At 34.3% G+C, this 18,924-nt stretch overlaps 1 protein-coding gene across 6 annotated transcripts in view; it reads left to right on the forward strand.

Annotated features, from left to right (window-relative positions):
* The first annotated feature begins 990 nt into the window (after nt 1-990).
* The window catches only part of ntrk2a (neurotrophic tyrosine kinase, receptor, type 2a), a 91,044-nt gene continuing 73,110 nt past the window's right edge, over nt 991-18,924 (forward strand). For 2 of the 6 annotated variants that reach the window (XM_015363591.2, XM_015363599.2), the window contains exons 1-8: nt 1,884-2,569; nt 4,283-4,357; nt 4,446-4,517; nt 5,050-5,118; nt 5,389-5,537; nt 14,230-14,366; nt 15,383-15,518; nt 16,035-16,334. In XM_015363591.2, the coding sequence (XP_015219077.1) occupies nt 2,364-2,569; nt 4,283-4,357; nt 4,446-4,517; nt 5,050-5,118; nt 5,389-5,537; nt 14,230-14,366; nt 15,383-15,518; nt 16,035-16,334 (1,144 nt within the window). In that variant the 5' untranslated portion in view covers nt 1,884-2,363. Of the gene's footprint in view, nt 1,052-1,301; nt 1,395-1,881; nt 2,570-4,282; nt 4,358-4,445; nt 4,518-5,049; nt 5,119-5,388; nt 5,538-14,229; nt 14,367-15,382; nt 15,519-16,034; nt 16,335-18,924 lie in introns of those variants that run through there. The other 4 variants (XM_069187333.1, XM_015363584.2, XM_069187334.1 and 1 more) reach the window with 4 other exon arrangements.

Here is an 18,924-nt window from a genome sequence, read left to right on the forward strand (position 1 = left end):
ATTCTTGGGAACCATTTCAGAATGTCTGCAGTCCAATACCAACACATAATACATTAAAGTTCATACTATGTACAGTATACACAAATGCTTATTCATCATGACCTGTATGTAATAAATACAATAAGCCTCTGAAGACGCAAGGGCGCAGCTAGGTCAAGGGATTGTGTATTATTCACATGTGCAGATTTTCTAAAGTCTCGCTAGGTGTCAGGGCAGCCATTTAAAATGTGCCTATCACTCTGCTGAATTACTGCGGTACAATGTCTGGAGCCAAATGAATCGGCGTATTCCCAGAAAACACATTGTCTTCACCTTTCGGCAACCACGATCCCACAATTACCACGGTTAACAACAGGTGCTCTTTATTATCGTTGTGTGGGTGGAAAATAAAAGCTCGCTTTACAAGTTTCTTATCGGCAAACGACGAACAAATCTCTGTACCCTGAAGGTTATACAGTAGAATACAGCTTGTCCCTTAAAGTGAAGCATTTAGTCATATATACTGTATATACACATTGTTATTTATACATACATTATACATATTTAAATTAGACAAATTTAGAATTTTGATAATAGATAGCGCGACAGAACTCTTTTAGTAACCTAAAGGGGTTGAATTACATATAATGCAGATACTATTTGTGTAAATACGATCTATTACATGTAATCATATCAAATATAGACTATTATGAAGAATGTGTGAGGTGTGTTTATGCTGCGGTAAATCCGTGAGGAGAACATCGTGACTTCGTGCTAGGAAAATGGGAAATTCCCATTTGGTGACATTACGTGACAAAAACACGGAATTACACTGCAGGCGAAAGTTTTGACAGACACGACTAGGTGTCTTGTGACGCTGGAGACAGGGTTTTATTGCGTTTCTGCCTCCTTGAACTCTGAGCATTATCCTGTAATTTCTCAATTCTTTATGCAATGTATTTCCTGTATAAATAATAATTTATACAGAAGCGATGCTGGTCCAGTGTAATTGCTGCGGATATACAGTATTAGTGTTTTCAACGGCTGTTTGCTGCTGATTGTTTTTTAACAGGTGATATTGCCACTAACACACATTTAGAAACCTCGAAGCGTACTTCACTTTTTTTGCGCTAAATACAGACACTATGCTTGCGTGTACATGTTTAGTTTCAAAATTGTAAAGATAAAAGCAAAATATTTGGAATCACTTCAAGCATTTTACAGTAGGCATTTTGGCGTATTTCTGATTTCTGAGATTCTCTCAGAATCTCATATTTGCGTCAAATATCACGTCACATTCACAGCTATTGGAATACACTACGTGAGTGAGTGCCTATGTGTGTGTGTGTGAAACAACGCGGCACATTGACTCTCATCCGATATTTGGTAATGCTGGATTTAGTGACTGGCAATAGGTATTGTTAAACATTTTCTATAGCATTATTTTGGTATCCATACATTTCCTACCTCACATTTTATAGGTACAGTACAAATCATATCTTTAATCAGACTGTAAATTAAACACACTTGGAAGCTTTTACCGCTTGCTTGTTCTGAGGTACAGTATATCACTGCAGCCTCATCAGGTAATATGAAGGTGTGCCTTTGATTAAATTCAAACATTTTTTTTAATCTGATTTTCTCGAATGTCAATCTCCTTTCGAAATTTATATTCCGGTGTAGGTTGTCTCACCATGTTTTAATATAATGGTATTCTAAATGATTAACATGTTTCATGCCATGCAAAGCCAGTCTCCAGTTTTGTCTATATAGGATTTATTTTGTTCTGTTCTAGCAATAACCTTTTGCTCCTGGAAAATCGCAGCGAAAATCATTTCTGATATCAGGCTCGTAATTACAACGAGCGGCTGTTGTAGGTTTATCGCGTGTGGTAATTATCGATATACGACTGCTGGTACTCGGTACCTCCTTGCCTTGTCCTCATCACGCACTTACTCGCTCTTTCACTACAGCACCACACGCTCGCTTCAGCCTGCGTGGATCATCTCTGCCTGTTTTTTTTTTTCCTCCAGCCCTGCAGCAGAAACGGAGCAGCAGCAGCAGCAGCAGCAACAGCATCATTTTTTCTGTGGTGTTTTGCACCACTGCGATCAACCAGCCAACCCAAATCTCCTTGGAGAGTGAAGACACCGAACGAAAAGGAGAGAGGGGGGAAGGAAACCTTGGCACACTTTAAAGCCTTTACATTTAATATTGTATGACTCTCTTACTGCGGAGAGAGAAAAGACAATTCGATCACAACCTCACCTCTTACCGAAAGGATTATCTCATGGTTTTTCGCCTTTGTTTCTGACAAGATCGCCGACAGGTTTATAAGGAAGGATCATTTAACCAAATCTGGAAAGGGCAACGAGGGATCCACTATGATCTCCTCTTGGAAGTGGCGTGTAATGGCTCGTTTGGGATTTTGTTGGATTTTGCTGGGGCTTTGGAGGTTTAGCGCCGCTTGTCCTGCAGTTTGTACATGCAGCACCTCAAGAATTTCATGTACCAGTATCGATCAAGAATGGGGAATCAAGGCTTTCCCTGTATTAAACACCGATATAGAAATGGAAAACATTACTGAAATGTGAGTATCATCCACATGAGAGATGGATACGTTCAGGATTGGAATAATGTGTCCAGTTGTACTACAAAAATCATAACGAAACGAAAATGAAAAAAAAACATTAAGACGAAACGCGTTGCAATGTGCGGTGAGCAAAGCCAGAATTAAGTTTCATTCAAGCAGCATCGTGCAAGGTTGACTTATCGGCTCATCTGTTACAGCGGGCTAGTGTTAAAGAAAATAAAATCACTGGAGGACATGTGTGGAAAGGATGAGCAGAAAGATTGAAGGAATGTATCAAAAGGAAGCTCCGGCAGATTGTTTTCAGAGTGCTTTTAAAATAAACTTGTAAAGTGGCCAATTCTGTTCACACAAATACACTGGAAGTAAATGGATTACTGTATATGTTAGGTTTATGTAGATCTTAAAGGATTGTCAGTGGTAAATGCGATGTACACTGTACTGTACTGTATGAGCCATTAAAGGGCAGCATCAGTTGAACTACACGCTTATATGTATGTTCAAACAGTGGCCGTGGTATAATTATTTAACTAAAATGGACCCAATACCCGACACTAGACAACGTGTGTGGAACAAGAAACACGTATTTGCGAAAACGACTTTCAATAGGATGTATGTCATTTTTTCATTGGAAAGGTGCTGAAATGTGGAACGGCTTAGGCTGCTGCTGCTATCAGCCAGTTTTGCATTCCCGTAATAAGAGGATTGATAGACTGTAAAGGAACGCAACCCTAGCAAAATCCGAGCAAAGACGCGGCATATTAGAATCACTCCCTACAGCAAACGAATTTAGTTCTTGGCTCACCTTTAGTTTTAGATACGATAAATTGACTTTTTATTGGTCAGCTAGGTTATGCAGAAGCATAGCTATTATACATCAGCTGTGGTGTGAAATTATAAGACTGTTATTCTTCCTTTTTTATAACTATCTTATTATTGAAAAGATAGACTGCTGAGATAAAAAAGGCCCTAAACATAAATGTGGCCATTGAAATTTAAAGGAAGCAGAGTCGTATAATTCGCTACACATTAATCCGCGAAGTGTCTTTTTTGCTAAAGACTTAACATCAAGCCCCTTAGGTACCTGAAACTATTTTTTTCTTATTTGTTGTACAAGGTAGATTTCTTTCAAACAGACGATAGAGCGCATTTAGTGTAGCCTTATTTTATACTAGTTATTTAGGTTCTTAGACTGTATAATTTGCTGCGATATAAAGTCTTCAAACACTGTGATATAACTATGGGGAAACCACCAGTGCATCAAGAAAAGCGTTAATTGACACACAACTGTTAGATCGATCCAACTTTGAATTTAAGAGACTAGATCAATTAATCGATAAAAAAAAATTCACCTCGCCAGCTGTTTTCATCAAAATATTTTAAGGCCTTTACTAAGGCATACAAAATGACTAAAGCATGTAGCCCACTTTATAGAGGCGTTTTACAGAAGCGATTATATAAGGAATTGCTAAAAAGCAATAACTGGACTTAACATAAATTAATTGATAAAATATCTTAAAGGGCCCTCTTTTTTATAAAAGCACAACACACAATGAGCAAAGGGATTCTTTAATAGTTTTTGGAAATGACAAAAATATTCAAGAATGGTTAGTGAACATGTAAGGCCATTATTTTAAGTTATGCACATTATATTATTAACTGTGTAAAAGGCAAATTAATTTTTTGTAACATTATTTTAATGTCTTTTAACAGATACATTGCAAATCAAAGTAATTTACATGCCATCACCGATAATGATGTGAAGTTCTATAAGAGCCTCAGGAATTTGTAAGTATCAGATATTAAAAACAGCAATGATAATACTTATGACAACAGTCGACAACAACAATAATCATTTTGTTTTCATTGTCAACAGAACTGTGACAAACTCGGGATTGACTTATATATCCCGTTTGGCCTTTCAGAACAATGTGAAGCTACAATATCTGTAAGTAATGGTTTTGTAAGTTGTAAGTTGAGTACTTTCATTTCAGTTTATGGATAAATGAAAAAAAAAACTTAATGTTATATACACATTTTTAATTATTTTAATAAATTACTAACATCTAGTGTACAACATGAAAACCTAGTTTTCTTTTTCAGTCATGTACACATACTTTGGTGTTCATTTGGATTTCAAGTGATTAATTTTAAAATGTCTTGACAAAGGGGAGTGTGCTAAAAATATTGTATTTTTCTTTTTGCCACAAAATGATTCAGACATTTTACATTGCAGCAGGTTCTTTATATCTACAGTATATCTCAGTGACAGTGTTCAGATGTATTGTGATTTTATAACCGGTCAAGAACTATAAATACAATTCTGTGTGCAGCACAATTTGAAACTGAGCATGGTGTCTTCTCAAATAAGAGCCAAATCCTAGCGTTGGCTGATGTACTAATAGGCCTTGTCTGCTAGGTTTACTCACTGCGTGTTTTGTGCTATGAAGGTGTTTATTTGTGGATTGATTGAATTGCAGGAATCTAAAAGACAACAGGCTGTCATCATTGTCTTGGAGGACCTTCCGGCATTTAAACTTGACAAGTTTGTAAGTATTTGTGATAAAGCAAAATATCTGTCTATGGGATTGTTTGATAAAATATGCATGCTTTTACCTTAGGAAAGGCTGATATGAATCCTTTTTGTGTGACACAAGCAAAAATATGTTTTTTTGTAAATTCAAGATAATTGAATAAAATACAGAATAAAGTAGTTTTACCCAGTAAAAATAAACTTTGCCACGGATTTCCTTTATTTTCTTGTCTTTTTAGAACTGTCTATCAAAATAGCACTTTAATGTGAAAACCCTGCCATTTAGTATCCTTTCAGGCAATCCTTTGCAGTGCTCATGTGGTAACTTGTGGATCAAGCTATGGCTGGGAGATGAAACAGAGAGCCAAGAGATAGTGTGCTGGGATGACAAAAATAGAAATAAGCCACTCTCCAAACTGTCTCTTCCAGAGTGCGGTAATTTCAATTTTACTATTATTAAAATTAACCCCCGAATAAAATGCACATGATTTATTTAACCATGCAATTTGGTGTACTATATATAAAAACATGTATTTTCATTAAAAAAAAAAACTGTTGAAGGGCTTGTTGTGAAATAACAAGTGGTGGGATGATAGTTCAATTATTAAAGATAACTTTTGAAAAATAACTGAAAAATAACACGACGTTTAGCATTTAATATGTTTTACGTGGATGAAGGGTAATGGTAAAGTTCTGGGTCTGGCATTCTTCCTTCGCCCACTGGAGTTAATGATAATGCATTCAGGTTCTGTATTCACAGTGATGGCATTTCATTAAGATGCATTATCTGGTCAAACACATTTCCTCTGCTTCAGAAGCAAAAGGAACTTGATTGCAGTTGTGTTCAGAAAAAGCTTAATATGTTAACAAGTAAGACATCACTCTTTTGCCTTTGAAGTAAATGTTTCTAGTTTTTTATCATCCAATGATGATCCTTCCCATTGTGTAATTTAGATCTGTTTACCTTTCATTAAGGGTTTCTTTGCCAACCCTGGACTATATTGAAATTATAGTATTCATTTAAAGAGCTTTATCTGTCTCACTAGGCTTTACAGAAGCTATAGAGAATAGTTGTAGGCCTTGACTTTTTGGTTCTAAATGAACTTTGGTACCCAGTTTGGAAATAATTATTAAACCAACAGTGTGCAAAATAAGAAGCATGCAGATTAATAACGGTTTAGTCAAATTCTTATACTGTATTAAATTCAAGGAAAAACACACGTTCCTTTTTTCCAACCATGCCATAATTTTATTTTCAATATACTTTCATTTAAAAAAATCACATGATGTATCTTAAACACATGTGGTAGATTTTTTAAAATTAAAGCAGATTGGAAATAAAATAAGGGCTTGGCTGGAAAACAAGGACCTGGCACATCAGAAGTGAGTATATAAAGAGATTTCCTTTGTTTGATTCTTTAGTACAGTTGACCTGTATTCAGATTTGTGCCTTTCTTTAGACACACCCATAATATTTCTGTAGGGTTTAGGTTAGGCTTTAGTAATGACTATACCAGCACTTTGATCCTTGTCGTCTTTGAAAAGATTGGAGTTGACTATGTGGTTGCAGATTGCTGTCACACTGAAATATGAAACTGTGTTACATTATTTTGTGATCAATAATATGAATTATTTCAGTCAGGGGTGTAGCTGCATACTACATTTAATAAAAAAAAGCATTTGCTTCAATGGAGCTATCACTTTACCTTAGTATTGTACAAACAGAATTCAACTAAAATGAAAAATAATGTCACACTTTTCATGTGTATTCTGCCTTTCACCAAATTTTCAGCTTTAATTTTTTTTTAATTCGCTCTCAGAAAATCACGAACAAATTCAATTCTGATGTACTGGAAAAGAACATGTTAACATTTTAAAACTGCTTTCATATGTCTCGCTTTCTCGATGTGAAAAGCCATCTCACACTGCTGTAAATTGAGGCTTCTCATCTTTGATTCCAAATGAGTTTTCATCCATGAGTGGGAAATACAGTATAGTTTTTTGTTTAATAAAACCCCATGATGCTTGGTCTAAGAACCTAGTAAGTTTGAAGTTCATTGTGTCACCCTACAGTGTATGTTCTTAGTATTGTGTTATTTTGTCAATATTAGTATTTTAATTGAAAAATAATTTTGCAACTGTATCTACAGCATGTCCAATGAGACTATGCATTTTTGCATTCTTGTCTTATTTGTTACAGATTCTACTAATGCATTTTCTATGACCTTGATGATCTGAGTAAGGGGTTTTGATTGCCACTTTATATTTCTGCTTTTAGGTGATATTTTATATGCTCAGCCAGATATGGTTAGGATCTTTGTTTAACCTATTATTATATTTCAGAATATTTGATCTTACTGTGTTTCTAGGAGTGCTGAGTATTTCTGCCCACATTGCACAAATCTTTCTTGGTGTAACTTTAGAACATGACTTCTGCATCTTATTCTAAAGTCTGTGTGAATGTGAAAGATTATCTGTTGTTAACAGAATATTCTTGCATTTAAAATGAGAATATATGGCCTGTATCTGTGATTTCCTACCCAGTATATAACTGTGTTTTGCAGAGATATAGGTTTAATAGTGTAAATAAGTTTGAAACATTGCCCTAAATTGTTGTCTTTGTCCCTCACTTTAATTCACTTTAGGTGCATCCCTTTACATTTTTATTTGTCATGATATTCTACTATTGTCCCAGAAACAGTTGAAAAGTATAGTAGCAGGAAGTGTTGTGGTGTACTTTGTTCTACACCGGTAAAAAATTCAATGTATACATTTGGATTGCTTACTTACATCATTTGTTCTCCATCTGTGTCTTTAGATTTTGTTGTAATTGTTTTATATCACATTAAATGCAATCTAAGTAAAAACAACAAAAGAGCAAGCCAGAACATTTTGTTGGATGTTTAACAAATAAAAAATACAGGGAACATTCTGATTCCCAACACCTTTTCATTTTTATTTTTATGATCGCCAGCAGTGTCTGGTCAGGTCTTGGCAGACAATATAACATAAGAAAGGTTAACCATTTGACCCATCATGATATTTTAAATGCCCGTGACTTATTGATCCTGTTTTGTTCTGCCATTTCTTTAGAATCTGCTTCATTAACTTTGCTGGGTAGTTTGTTCCAGTAAAATGAATTTCCTTATGTCCTGTCTGTCCTGTCTTAATTTCTGGGGTTCTATCAGCATGTTGTTCCGGCGTTTGTGTGGTTTTTCTCCAGATTTCCTTCCACAGTCCTAAGACAAACTGGTAGGTTAAATGACATCTGTAAATCTGGCCCTGGTGTGAATGTGTGTGCGTGTCTGTGTGTCTGCCCTGTGATGGACAGGCATCACATCCTAGGTGGATTCTGTCATGCACCCAATGGATAGGCTCCAGGCCAGCATGACCCTGAAATGGATAAGTAGTTGATGAAAGTGGTGATGATGATGAAGCTATTTATGTATTGTATTCCTTAAAGCCAGGGATTATTTTGGTCTCTCCTCTTTCTAAAATGTAAATATCACTTTTGTTATTACATAAGCCAAATGTTACAATATATTCCCAATTATATATAACTATTCCATACTATAGTGTTAATATTTCATTTCATGTGTACTCTACACTCATCACTGAATACACTGAATAATGTTCATTCGTGTCAATTTGGTTTAATTCTCTCTCCCTTTTATGGTTGAGCACTAAACAGCAATACTCCTGTATTGAGTGACCTCTGGAAGATTTGTTTGTGAGAGGGAACATAGATTTTTTATACTTTCTTGATTTAATTCATCTAGAGGAGTTTTAAGGTTTTACATTTTGTATAGCATTATAAAACTACCATACTGTCTCTGTTAATCCTTTGTGTCTTACCTGTTCAGAGATGTCTTCTGGCTTTATCCATGCAACCATACAGCATATGGTCACAAGTTATTAAGCGAATAGAAGTATCTCAGATCAAACCAATCAGGACTTCTCTGGTCAACTCAAGAGTCGGTCTTTGTAGTCTCATAATAATAATCAATTGATAATTGGTTATAAAATTAAAAGGACCTTCTATTTTGCTACAGCAATAATTGGGAATCCTGATAGTTTGGAAACGGAATCCTCTAACACCTTATATTAAAAAAGATTAATGAGGCTTTGTATTACTAGGGTGCCAATGGAGCACTAACAGACTGAATAGAAGGTGAGTCCCAGTTTCATTGGAAGGTAGTTAACCATTGTCTGAGTGTTCTGAATTAAAATGAATGTGTAAATCAGTATAATACAGAACAGTGGGAGTACACTAAATACACATACTGTACCTGTATTCTCAGCAACACCATTATAAAAATATATGAGAAGAGCTATGGTATGTCTTGGCCCATCTTCAAAGTATCTTGTTGTTATTGTCTATGGGACTTGACTCTTTATGTGAGATTTCCTCAATAGGAAATGATTATAATATTATATCTCATCAAGAGAGTGTTTATAACCAGTGTTTATAGCAACAAAGATTTATGTTTCTCTGATGTTGATATCTCTAATGCAGAGATGTAAGGATTATACAGTGCCTTGTCAAAGTATTCAAGGTTCTTCAATCATGTCTTTTTTGTGGAATTTTAAATCATGTATGCACATTTTTAAAGTGAATATTTTTAAGGCAATCTTAGATGCTCAAACTAAACACTTTTAGTCATGGCCTGTACCTTTGAGAGTAATTATAGCCAAATCTTTTTCGATAAACATCTACCGGCTTTGCACACAAGGATGGTGCAGTGTTCACCCATTCCTTTTTGGAAATTTGCTCAAGCCTTTTCAAATATAGTTGGGGATCATTGATGAAAACCAATTTTTAAGTCATACCAGCAATTTTCTATTAGATTCTAGTGAGGATTTTAGCTAGGCCACTTCAGTCCACAAGTGGTACAAGGTAGTTTTGGTCCAATTTTAGGTTTTTAGCTGACTGGAGTAGATTTTCATCTAAGAGTTAGCTGTACTTCCATCCATTTCACTCTCCATCATAAGAAGCTTCCCAGTCGGTGCTGATGAGATGTAGTCTCATAACATAATGTTGTTATGAACATTCTTGACATTATGGATGGTGATAAATGGGTGATAGCCTGTTTTGGATTTGCACCAGTAATGCTTTGAATGCTTTTCATTTAGACCAAAAGTTTTAATTTTGTCTCAGCTGACTATAAAACCTTTTGAAACATGTTTGCAGTATCACTTAAATGCTTTGTTGCAAATTACATGAAGATTTTAAGATGATGTTTTTTCAGTAATGGCTTCCTTCTAGCCATTTTGCTACAGAAACCAGCTGTGATTCATGGTCATTTTCTCCAATCTCAGTCATTGAACTCTGTAACTCTGTCAAAATCATTGTTTAACCTCAGAGAGGCATTCCTAACCAGTTTCCGCCTTGACCGACTGCTCATTTTGGAGGGACATCCTGATCTAGGCAGTGTTTGGTTGGTATAAACCACTGTCCACTTCTTAAATGATTAATTTCAGTATTCTCAAAGAGATATTCAGTGTCTCATATTTTTTATATCTTTCTCATGATCTGTGCCTTTCTCTAACTTTATCTTTTGAGTTTTGAAATCTCCTTGGTCTTCATGGTTGAACCTTGAAATGTATTACTATTGACCTTCTTATTTGAAATCCTGTCATATTGTGTGCATGCCTCACTGCAAGATACATATAACTTATAAAATCTGAAGACCTTGCTTTGGATGTAAGACAATAAATTATGCTTATTAATGAAGGCCAGTTGCAGAATGTCTCTCTAGTACTAATTTAAGTTTTTAAGGCTAATGTATCACACTTTCACTGTCTTAGAAAGCTTTTGTTATCATTATATCAAGTGCAGAAACATCATTATTATAGATATGGAAGTGTTTCTTTTAGAGGAGTCTATGGAGTTAAAGATGAATAATGAATTGTTAAAACATTTTTTCTGTCATTCTCTGCAACTGAGACTTACTTTGATTTACGTTTGTTTACTTTATCAGGCTGCAAATTTGTTTAATTGTATATAAATCTCTACAATGACATAACAAGTAGCTCAAATGACAGAATCATGACAAACGAAAAACTACTCTATTATATGCTTGTTTCACATCTGACATCCTCACAATACTTTTTTATTTTGGATTGTGTACTTAGGCGTCTGGCACAGTGAAGTGTTTTCTATTTGCATATTAAAACACCATTCAGGTGGGCTTATGTAATGAAAAAATGAACTGAGTTCAGCATCTTTACTTTTAATTAACAAATTATAAATCACAAAAATAAACAATAAAAAATGTAAAAATAATGCTGTATTAAACTATTTAGTGTTAATCTCTATGATTGTAAAAGCTATAATTTCTTTTTTTCATAAGACTGACTGTGTCAAATAAATATTGTAAGTCTAAATGGAAAAGTCTAAAGTGACTCAATAAGTCAGTAAACTTGTTTTTACTACTTTTCACATGTTTTAACTGAATTTGACCTTTTGTGCTCCATTTGGTTTGTTTTGAAACTGGTGGCATACGTTTTTTGGATTGTTGTTATTATCGGTCTGTTGAAAGGATCTGTTAACTGTGCTGAATACACTGAGGTGCCCTAGTTGCTGTTGATAGGTTGGGATTGAAGATCATTCTTAAAATAAAGTATAAGGAGAGATGGTTTGTAGCTGAAATGCAATATTTTCTAATATATTTATTTGCTTACTGTGAAGTTCATTAATGGAAGTCAATATACTTCATTAAGTGGAACAGGAGAAAATTAATAGAGATCAAAATGTGCTCTCTATTTACAGTATCTAAGCCACTCAAAGAATTTACATACTGAAACAGATACATGGTGGTATTTTTTTTTTGTTCTTCCATAATCATTTGAATGTCAAATATCCTAAAAGACTTTCATTACAAAAAGTGGTCAGAAATTATCCATGAGCCTTTCTGGATGAAATTCACTGCATGCTTACAATGAAAGTTTAGACATTTATGTTTCTAGAAATGTAAATCGATGAATCACCAAAATTACTATCAGACTGTTTCCAGATGCAATTTTAAAATAATTTTTTCCACTTTGTGAGTATTGTCCAAAAGTAAGGACTGGAATACAGCAATACTTTTAATATTTAAACTAAAACCTAGCCATAAGCATAGGTAAAATGAAAGTCATAAGCTTATTTTAGCATTCATAGCAAACATCTCATTATGGTAATATAATTATGCAAAATTGATTCCAAGGCACAGATGATATGCAGTAAAAGCTGTGAGCAGGATTAATGTATGCCTGTTGTAGTATGTGAAGTGCACTTTTATGGAGAAAAATGACAACAGAACATTTCTAAGTATAAAACAAATTACAATGGTAGCTGTATTTCCTGAAAATTTAACATAATTCACATGCAGTCCGGGAAAGGAAGACATGATAAAGGCATGAGAAAAACCTTGTCAATTTGTGGTGCTTAAATATTTTCTCCTGCTGTATAAATTTATAGGTGAATTTGTACAATATCTGATTTACTTGATTCTGTTATAGTTTTAACTGTATTTGAGTAAAACTCTGTTTTTTATCTGTGTGTTTCATGACTTGATTGAACAATTAACAATTTAGAGCTGTGGTTTTGTGTCTCTTCCCAATATGAATAGATTTTAATATACAATATTTAATCTGCATAGTGAAAAATGGGTATTGTGGAGTATTTGGCATTTGGCAAAAAAAAATACTCGGGACCATAGGGAACAATATTAAACAACATTAATACACACCCAACAAGATGAATGAATATAACATTATTATGAAGGTTACTAACAAAAGAGAAGGCACACAGGCCCATCTAGCCTTTTTGGTAGTTAGCCGATGATTGATCTGAGTATCTCATCCAGCTGTTACTAAAAGAAGTCAGGGTATTGGCTTTAGCTTGATTGGGTAGCTTGTTCCACACTATCACAACCATTAATGCTACAGTTTTGTGCCAGAGAACATGTAATCAGTCCTTGAAAACAGCTAGCACACCTGCCACCAATCTCCCTTCAGCGAGTCCTGTCACTATCCGTTGGAATTTGCCACTGCCAAGGTCTCATTGGTGTATTTGCCAAATTCCACTGCCACAGAGTGCACCTTGAAAAGGCCTGCATTAGAAGCACCTTTGGTATACTGCTATACGTACTATACTGTAATATAATTCTGTATTACTATATCGTACAGTATATGGATACCAGAATTTGCTAGTTTAAGATAACATGTTTCTGGGCTTTGTTAAAAATCATTTTTTTTTTATAACTGGCTCAGTGCTGCTGGTGTTAGAATTGGGTTTAATTCTCTTGGTCCACAGAAAAACAGCAATCTCTGCATTTACTCAGGTTTCTGCAGGCTTGTGACACTGTCCATTTGACACTGAAGCTACAGGATGCTGTGGATCTTCTAGTATGTCAAAAGATAAATAGTTTAATGAGTGGGTGGGTTGAAACAATCTGTCGATCTATCCTTATTCTCCTTCTGTGGATGTAGGATCATCACCATGATCTGCAACTCTTTTGACAATTCCAAAATTGTGGGTGATCAATGAAAAAACAATGGGCAATTATTTATTATAACATGTTCTTTTTTAAAGGCACATAAGATGCTCTAGGAAAGTTATACTTATACGTCCAGTAAAGTGCATGTGAAGAAAGTAGTTCGGTTTTGTTATAACATAAACATATTATTTGCTCTCAGATTTTGAAAGGGGTCTTGATTAGATTAAGAAGTGATAGTAAAATGTGGATCCAGTATTTAAAAAGTTCACAAGTACTTAAGATTGCTCATACTCATCCCTGTTCATGTAGACCCAGAGAGTATACTGGTTTCATTCAGTTTGTTCCAATTATTGACTTAATTGGCACTGAACTGTTAATGTTTAAATATCTTTAGTTGTTGAGAATGTTAGTTTGCTTATTAACCATGCAGGATTGTGTTTCTCCTTTAGATACTATTTTGTAATATTTCAGTAATCAAATGTGTAAAGTTATTTCATTCATATTTTAAATTTAAATTAGCTCAATATGCATGATCTTATAGAATAAAAGGTAAGTTTTATAGTGTGTTAGTCAATGACTGGAATGTGATGTATTCAGAAATGTTCATATGTTGTATTGTCTTCTTTCTGACCTTTTTTAAACAGTCTTGCCTAAAGTGGATATTAGTCTCTCGAATGTCACCATACATGAAGGAAAGAATGTTATACTTGAGTGCAGTGCTACTGGGTCTCCTACTCCTCTTCTGGAATGGAATACTGACCATTTAGTTTCCAGTTATGAGGTAAGAGACCTAAGAAAACTGTTTAAATAATAAAGGAAACTGCATGATTTCCAGTTTTTCACTTTCAACAAAAAATAGCTTTGTGTTCATTATTATTTATTCATTGCATTCATTAAATTATTTCTTTTTTGTGATATACAGTGAGCCACTTTACTGAGGCATTTAGAGAAGAATACAGTATATACTATCTAGAGATATACTATTTATACTGTATATACAGAATATGAATTTCTTAAAACATATGAATACTACATATTAGTATTCTTTCACGTTATATTTACTGTCCTGTGATTAAATTAGGTTAATTTCATTGGACTCCCTGAAGATAAAAAATTCAACTCAACTGTTTATAAATACAGCAGATGAAAGGAAGAGAAGATATGAATAGAAAGAATCACTCTTAGGTGTGACCTACATACGATATTCCATGTGTTAAATCACAGGTTTTGTACAAATCAGAATTTGCTGTCATAGGAGAGTGCAAATTCCACAATTAACAGAGATAACTCATAGACTATCATCAAAAATGGCTGACCACAATGACAGTGCAATTCCTCAATAGAATTATAAATACCATGGCATAATTCAGATGACACAATTTTGCCTTGTGCCTAATTATGAGCCATATAAGAAAATGATTCTTAAATGGCATTTTTCTTCTTGCATGTTCATTCTAAAAGTATACATGGTTGTATTCTCAGGTTAAATCCCTTGGCAACTGTTTTCCAACAGTCCCAACATTTTCTTAAAATAGTTAGAGATAATAAATACGAGCTCAGAAATTAGAATTTAAATTGATGATTTATTTTTTTCCTGTAAAATGCTGTGCAATATAAATTTGATCCTTTCCATTTCTCAAACAAAAGCCTTTTTTAGTTCATCATGTTTATCTTATTCTATATCCTGTTTCTGAAATGTTGTGTTAAGCCAGTTACATATTTATGTGTAATCATATATATATATAAAAACATGTACAGGGATATATGGATTGAAATAATTATTTATTTTTCCCCTAGATGGTAAATACCTCAGCGCAACGTTCGATACTTAAGCTGACAAACATTTCATCACATGATAATGGTAAAAAGATTCCATGCAGTGCAGAAAACATTGTTTGGGGAAGTGAACTTTCTGCTGTTCTAAATATTCTCTGTAAGTCAACAATATTTTGTATTTGGTCATTTTTTTCTTTGTCTTTCCCAATTAATGATTATCTAGTAAATCCCTAGTTTAAGCACAACTTAAAATGATAATGGCAATATAAATGTTTTTATTAATTTATTAGTATATCTAAAATTACAACATGCATTGTAATTAGAAATCAAAAGTAACTGTTGTAAAACCATAATTTTGTCTTTGTTTCACTGGAAATGACAATTGAGTCTTCTTTTTTCAAAATTATGAAATTGAAACTTCTTATTCTTCTTACATTTTTTTTAGAAACAGATTCTAAAACAAAATTTTAAAAAAAAACTTTTGTATGTTACTAGTTTTACAAATACTTACTATTAATGCTACTGTTAATTATAATAAGTGGAAGACGGAGCTTTAGTGGTTTTATCTTGCTTAGAGTCATTAGAATGATTATTACCCACAAAACTACAATTATTTTGAGTGAGTTGTTATGGTGATAACAAATGATTTTTAAAATTTCCCTAATCTTTTCAGTTGCACCAAAAATAACGCTCTTAGCCCAAGCCATGTCAGACCATCACTGGTGCATTCCCTTCAGTGTGAGAGGAAACCCAAAGCCTACACTGCACTGGTTCTATGAAGGAGCTGTTTTACAAGAGACAGATTTCATCAAGACAATGATTCATGAGACTCTGGATAGTGAACACCATGGATGCCTACAACTAGACAGCCCAACTCACCTAAACAACGGACAGTACACCTTATTAGCCAAGAATGAGTATGGCAATGACAGCAGTACTGTGTATGCTCAGTTTATGCAGGACCCATTTGATGGTAAGTAGATAGAAAGTTTTTTTTGTTATATGGGTAAAAATGAAAAAGACATTTTATCCAAATCCAAATCAGTAAATAGAATTTATACACACTAATAAAATCTCATAACTGTGACAGTTTCTCTAAAATAAATAATGGAAAGTGGTACTTTTTTTGGCAACTTTCTTGGGTAATTGTAACCATCAGATAATTTCATGAATACACTAGTATCTATGAGTAATAGCCAGGGCTATAGAGATGAGTCCAGAGTTTTTTTTCTCAAAGTTGAAAGTGTATCCCACTGGTTGAGAGCTATAACAGACCCAAGACAACAAAAAGCTCACAGATGTGCTGTAGAGTACTATAGTGAGGGACTCGGTGCTCCACTGCTATGCATAGTCTCATAATGCAAGGTGACACAGGACGCACTGAGGTCACAGATGGAAAGAGATGCAGTAATGATTGGTAACCATTCTGATTAAGTAGCTATTTGCAAGACAGTCCACACTCCCAAGGGCCTCAGTGAATTTGAATTTAGAGCCAAAGAGGTGTTCTAACTCTCTGTTATTGTATCAAGTACAGAAATGCTCTAGAAATAGCATTGTTAATACGAACGATTTTTCATAAATCTGTACTCTGTACAGCAATGTTATCTTGTTACCTCACCACTGTGTCACTTTTGCACAAGAATTGATTGTAAATTTGGGACTTTGAGACTTGCATATAAACATAGCCATTGACACAGAATCAATAATTGTTAATGATTTCTTTTTATTTCTTTTCAATGTCATATTCATATTTACACTTTTGTGTAGCAACACCAGCAAAGAGGTCAAATTTGCATTCAGCTAATACCTGAATCCTATATATGTTCCGTGTGCTTTTACTTTAGCTTCTTGCCTCTTTTTGACCTGAGGAAGATCCATTTCCTCAGAATTGCCTGGGCCAAGGTTGAACAGTGAAAGGACATGATTTAGTATGAAGCTTCTCCTGGTCTCATCCTGCAGGAATGGCTTGATGTCAGCTATGAAAGGAAACATTTAGGAAAAGAAAGTTTATACTCCCATCAGCTAATTTGGGTCCTGCAAAATTAGTATACAAAAAAGATTGAAAACAACTAATTTCATTAGCTGAAATGTCATGGTTTCGGAGCATGTGGGTATAAGTGTATTTTTATGTTCAATTCCTTTTGCAGTTAACCTGTAGTACATAACTGGAGAAGCAGTGTCAGCACCTGCTTCATTTTTTGCATGGGGCATTGAATTTTGCCATCCAAGTACTTGAAGACTACTGCAGTGCTATCAAATGACTCCTTTTCCATAGGAGGTTTCAGCTTCCACATACCATCTTTTTACAATTCCATTATGAGAGGAACTGTGTTAGCAGAACAGAGACATGCTTTGTTTCTGTATCATGATGTACACATAAATTGGTTCTTTAAGAGATTTAGGTAGTGGTTATATACTGAATGCACTCCACTACAGGCTTCAGATGAACCAATGTGGCAAAAAGAGTTCACTAATGTAACATCTCCAATATGGTGTTTCACCTCTTAATGTGATCACATGTGTGGTTCTCCGATGCCATAATTGTTGCTGTCATCTTCAAAAACAGGCTTAAGTTTGTCATTTTTACTCAGCATTTCTACGCTACTGCTTTCAACTCATGGTCAATGTTTTTGTTAAATTTGTGAATGGCCATTTTAACACGTTTCCCTGTAGTAGCAGATTTTTATTGTCTGAATTTTTGGATTTGGCTTCAGATTCTGTAACTTATTTCTTAACAGTCTTCTGCTGTTACCTCTCCAAGGTATTTGTCCAAGAAGTCAATATTTTATGTTGCAAATGAAAGTGTAGGGTGTTCAGAGATAATACCCAGCAGGTACAGTTTCTTGTTTCCTTCAGAATCTTATTGTTGGGTGTTTTTTAATTAATGTTTTAGTCCAGATGGTCTAGTCTGCCTTCACTTTATATTGTCTTTTTTTCTAGGTTTTTAATATTTGTTAAAGAACAGGGTTCATGCAGTTGTGGTAATGGTGATTGGCTAGCATTCTCCAATAGTTTTTTAGACAGCAAATGAAAAAGAAGCTCCTAGAAAAGAAATATGATCAATGAAGAAAAAGCAACAACAAATTCATTGATCATATTTCTTTTGAATTTTCCTATTGCAGATAGCTCTAGGAGCTTCTTTTTCATTCTTATTCCTTTCTCGTTTTTCTAACATTGTGTTTTTGTAACTTTGCTTTTTATTATGTTTTTATGTGTTTGGTCTATGGAGAAGGAGAGGTGTGAAAAAATAGATTGTCTGAAATTAGACTAATTTAAGGACAGGGAAAATCAAAATTGTTTATGATGTCTAGGCTGCTCCACATTAGAAAACCTGCTGTTGTGTATGTTACACAGGTTGTTGCTGATGTTGGCTTATTTTAAGTAATTCATTGGAGAACATATTGGTAGCATACTTACAGTATTTAAGTCTGCTTTCAGATTTATTTATTGACATTAGCATTCTTCATTCTTTCCATTTTTTCTTCTCTCTTTTTGTTTTTTTCTTTAACACTATGAATTGTGACATTTTCTATATGTCAGGCATGCAGTTCAAAGGAAGTTTA

Source organism: Lepisosteus oculatus, chromosome 3 (assembly GCF_040954835.1).
Source record: "Lepisosteus oculatus isolate fLepOcu1 chromosome 3, fLepOcu1.hap2, whole genome shotgun sequence".
Classification (NCBI taxonomy): Eukaryota; Metazoa; Chordata; class Actinopteri; order Semionotiformes; family Lepisosteidae; genus Lepisosteus; species Lepisosteus oculatus.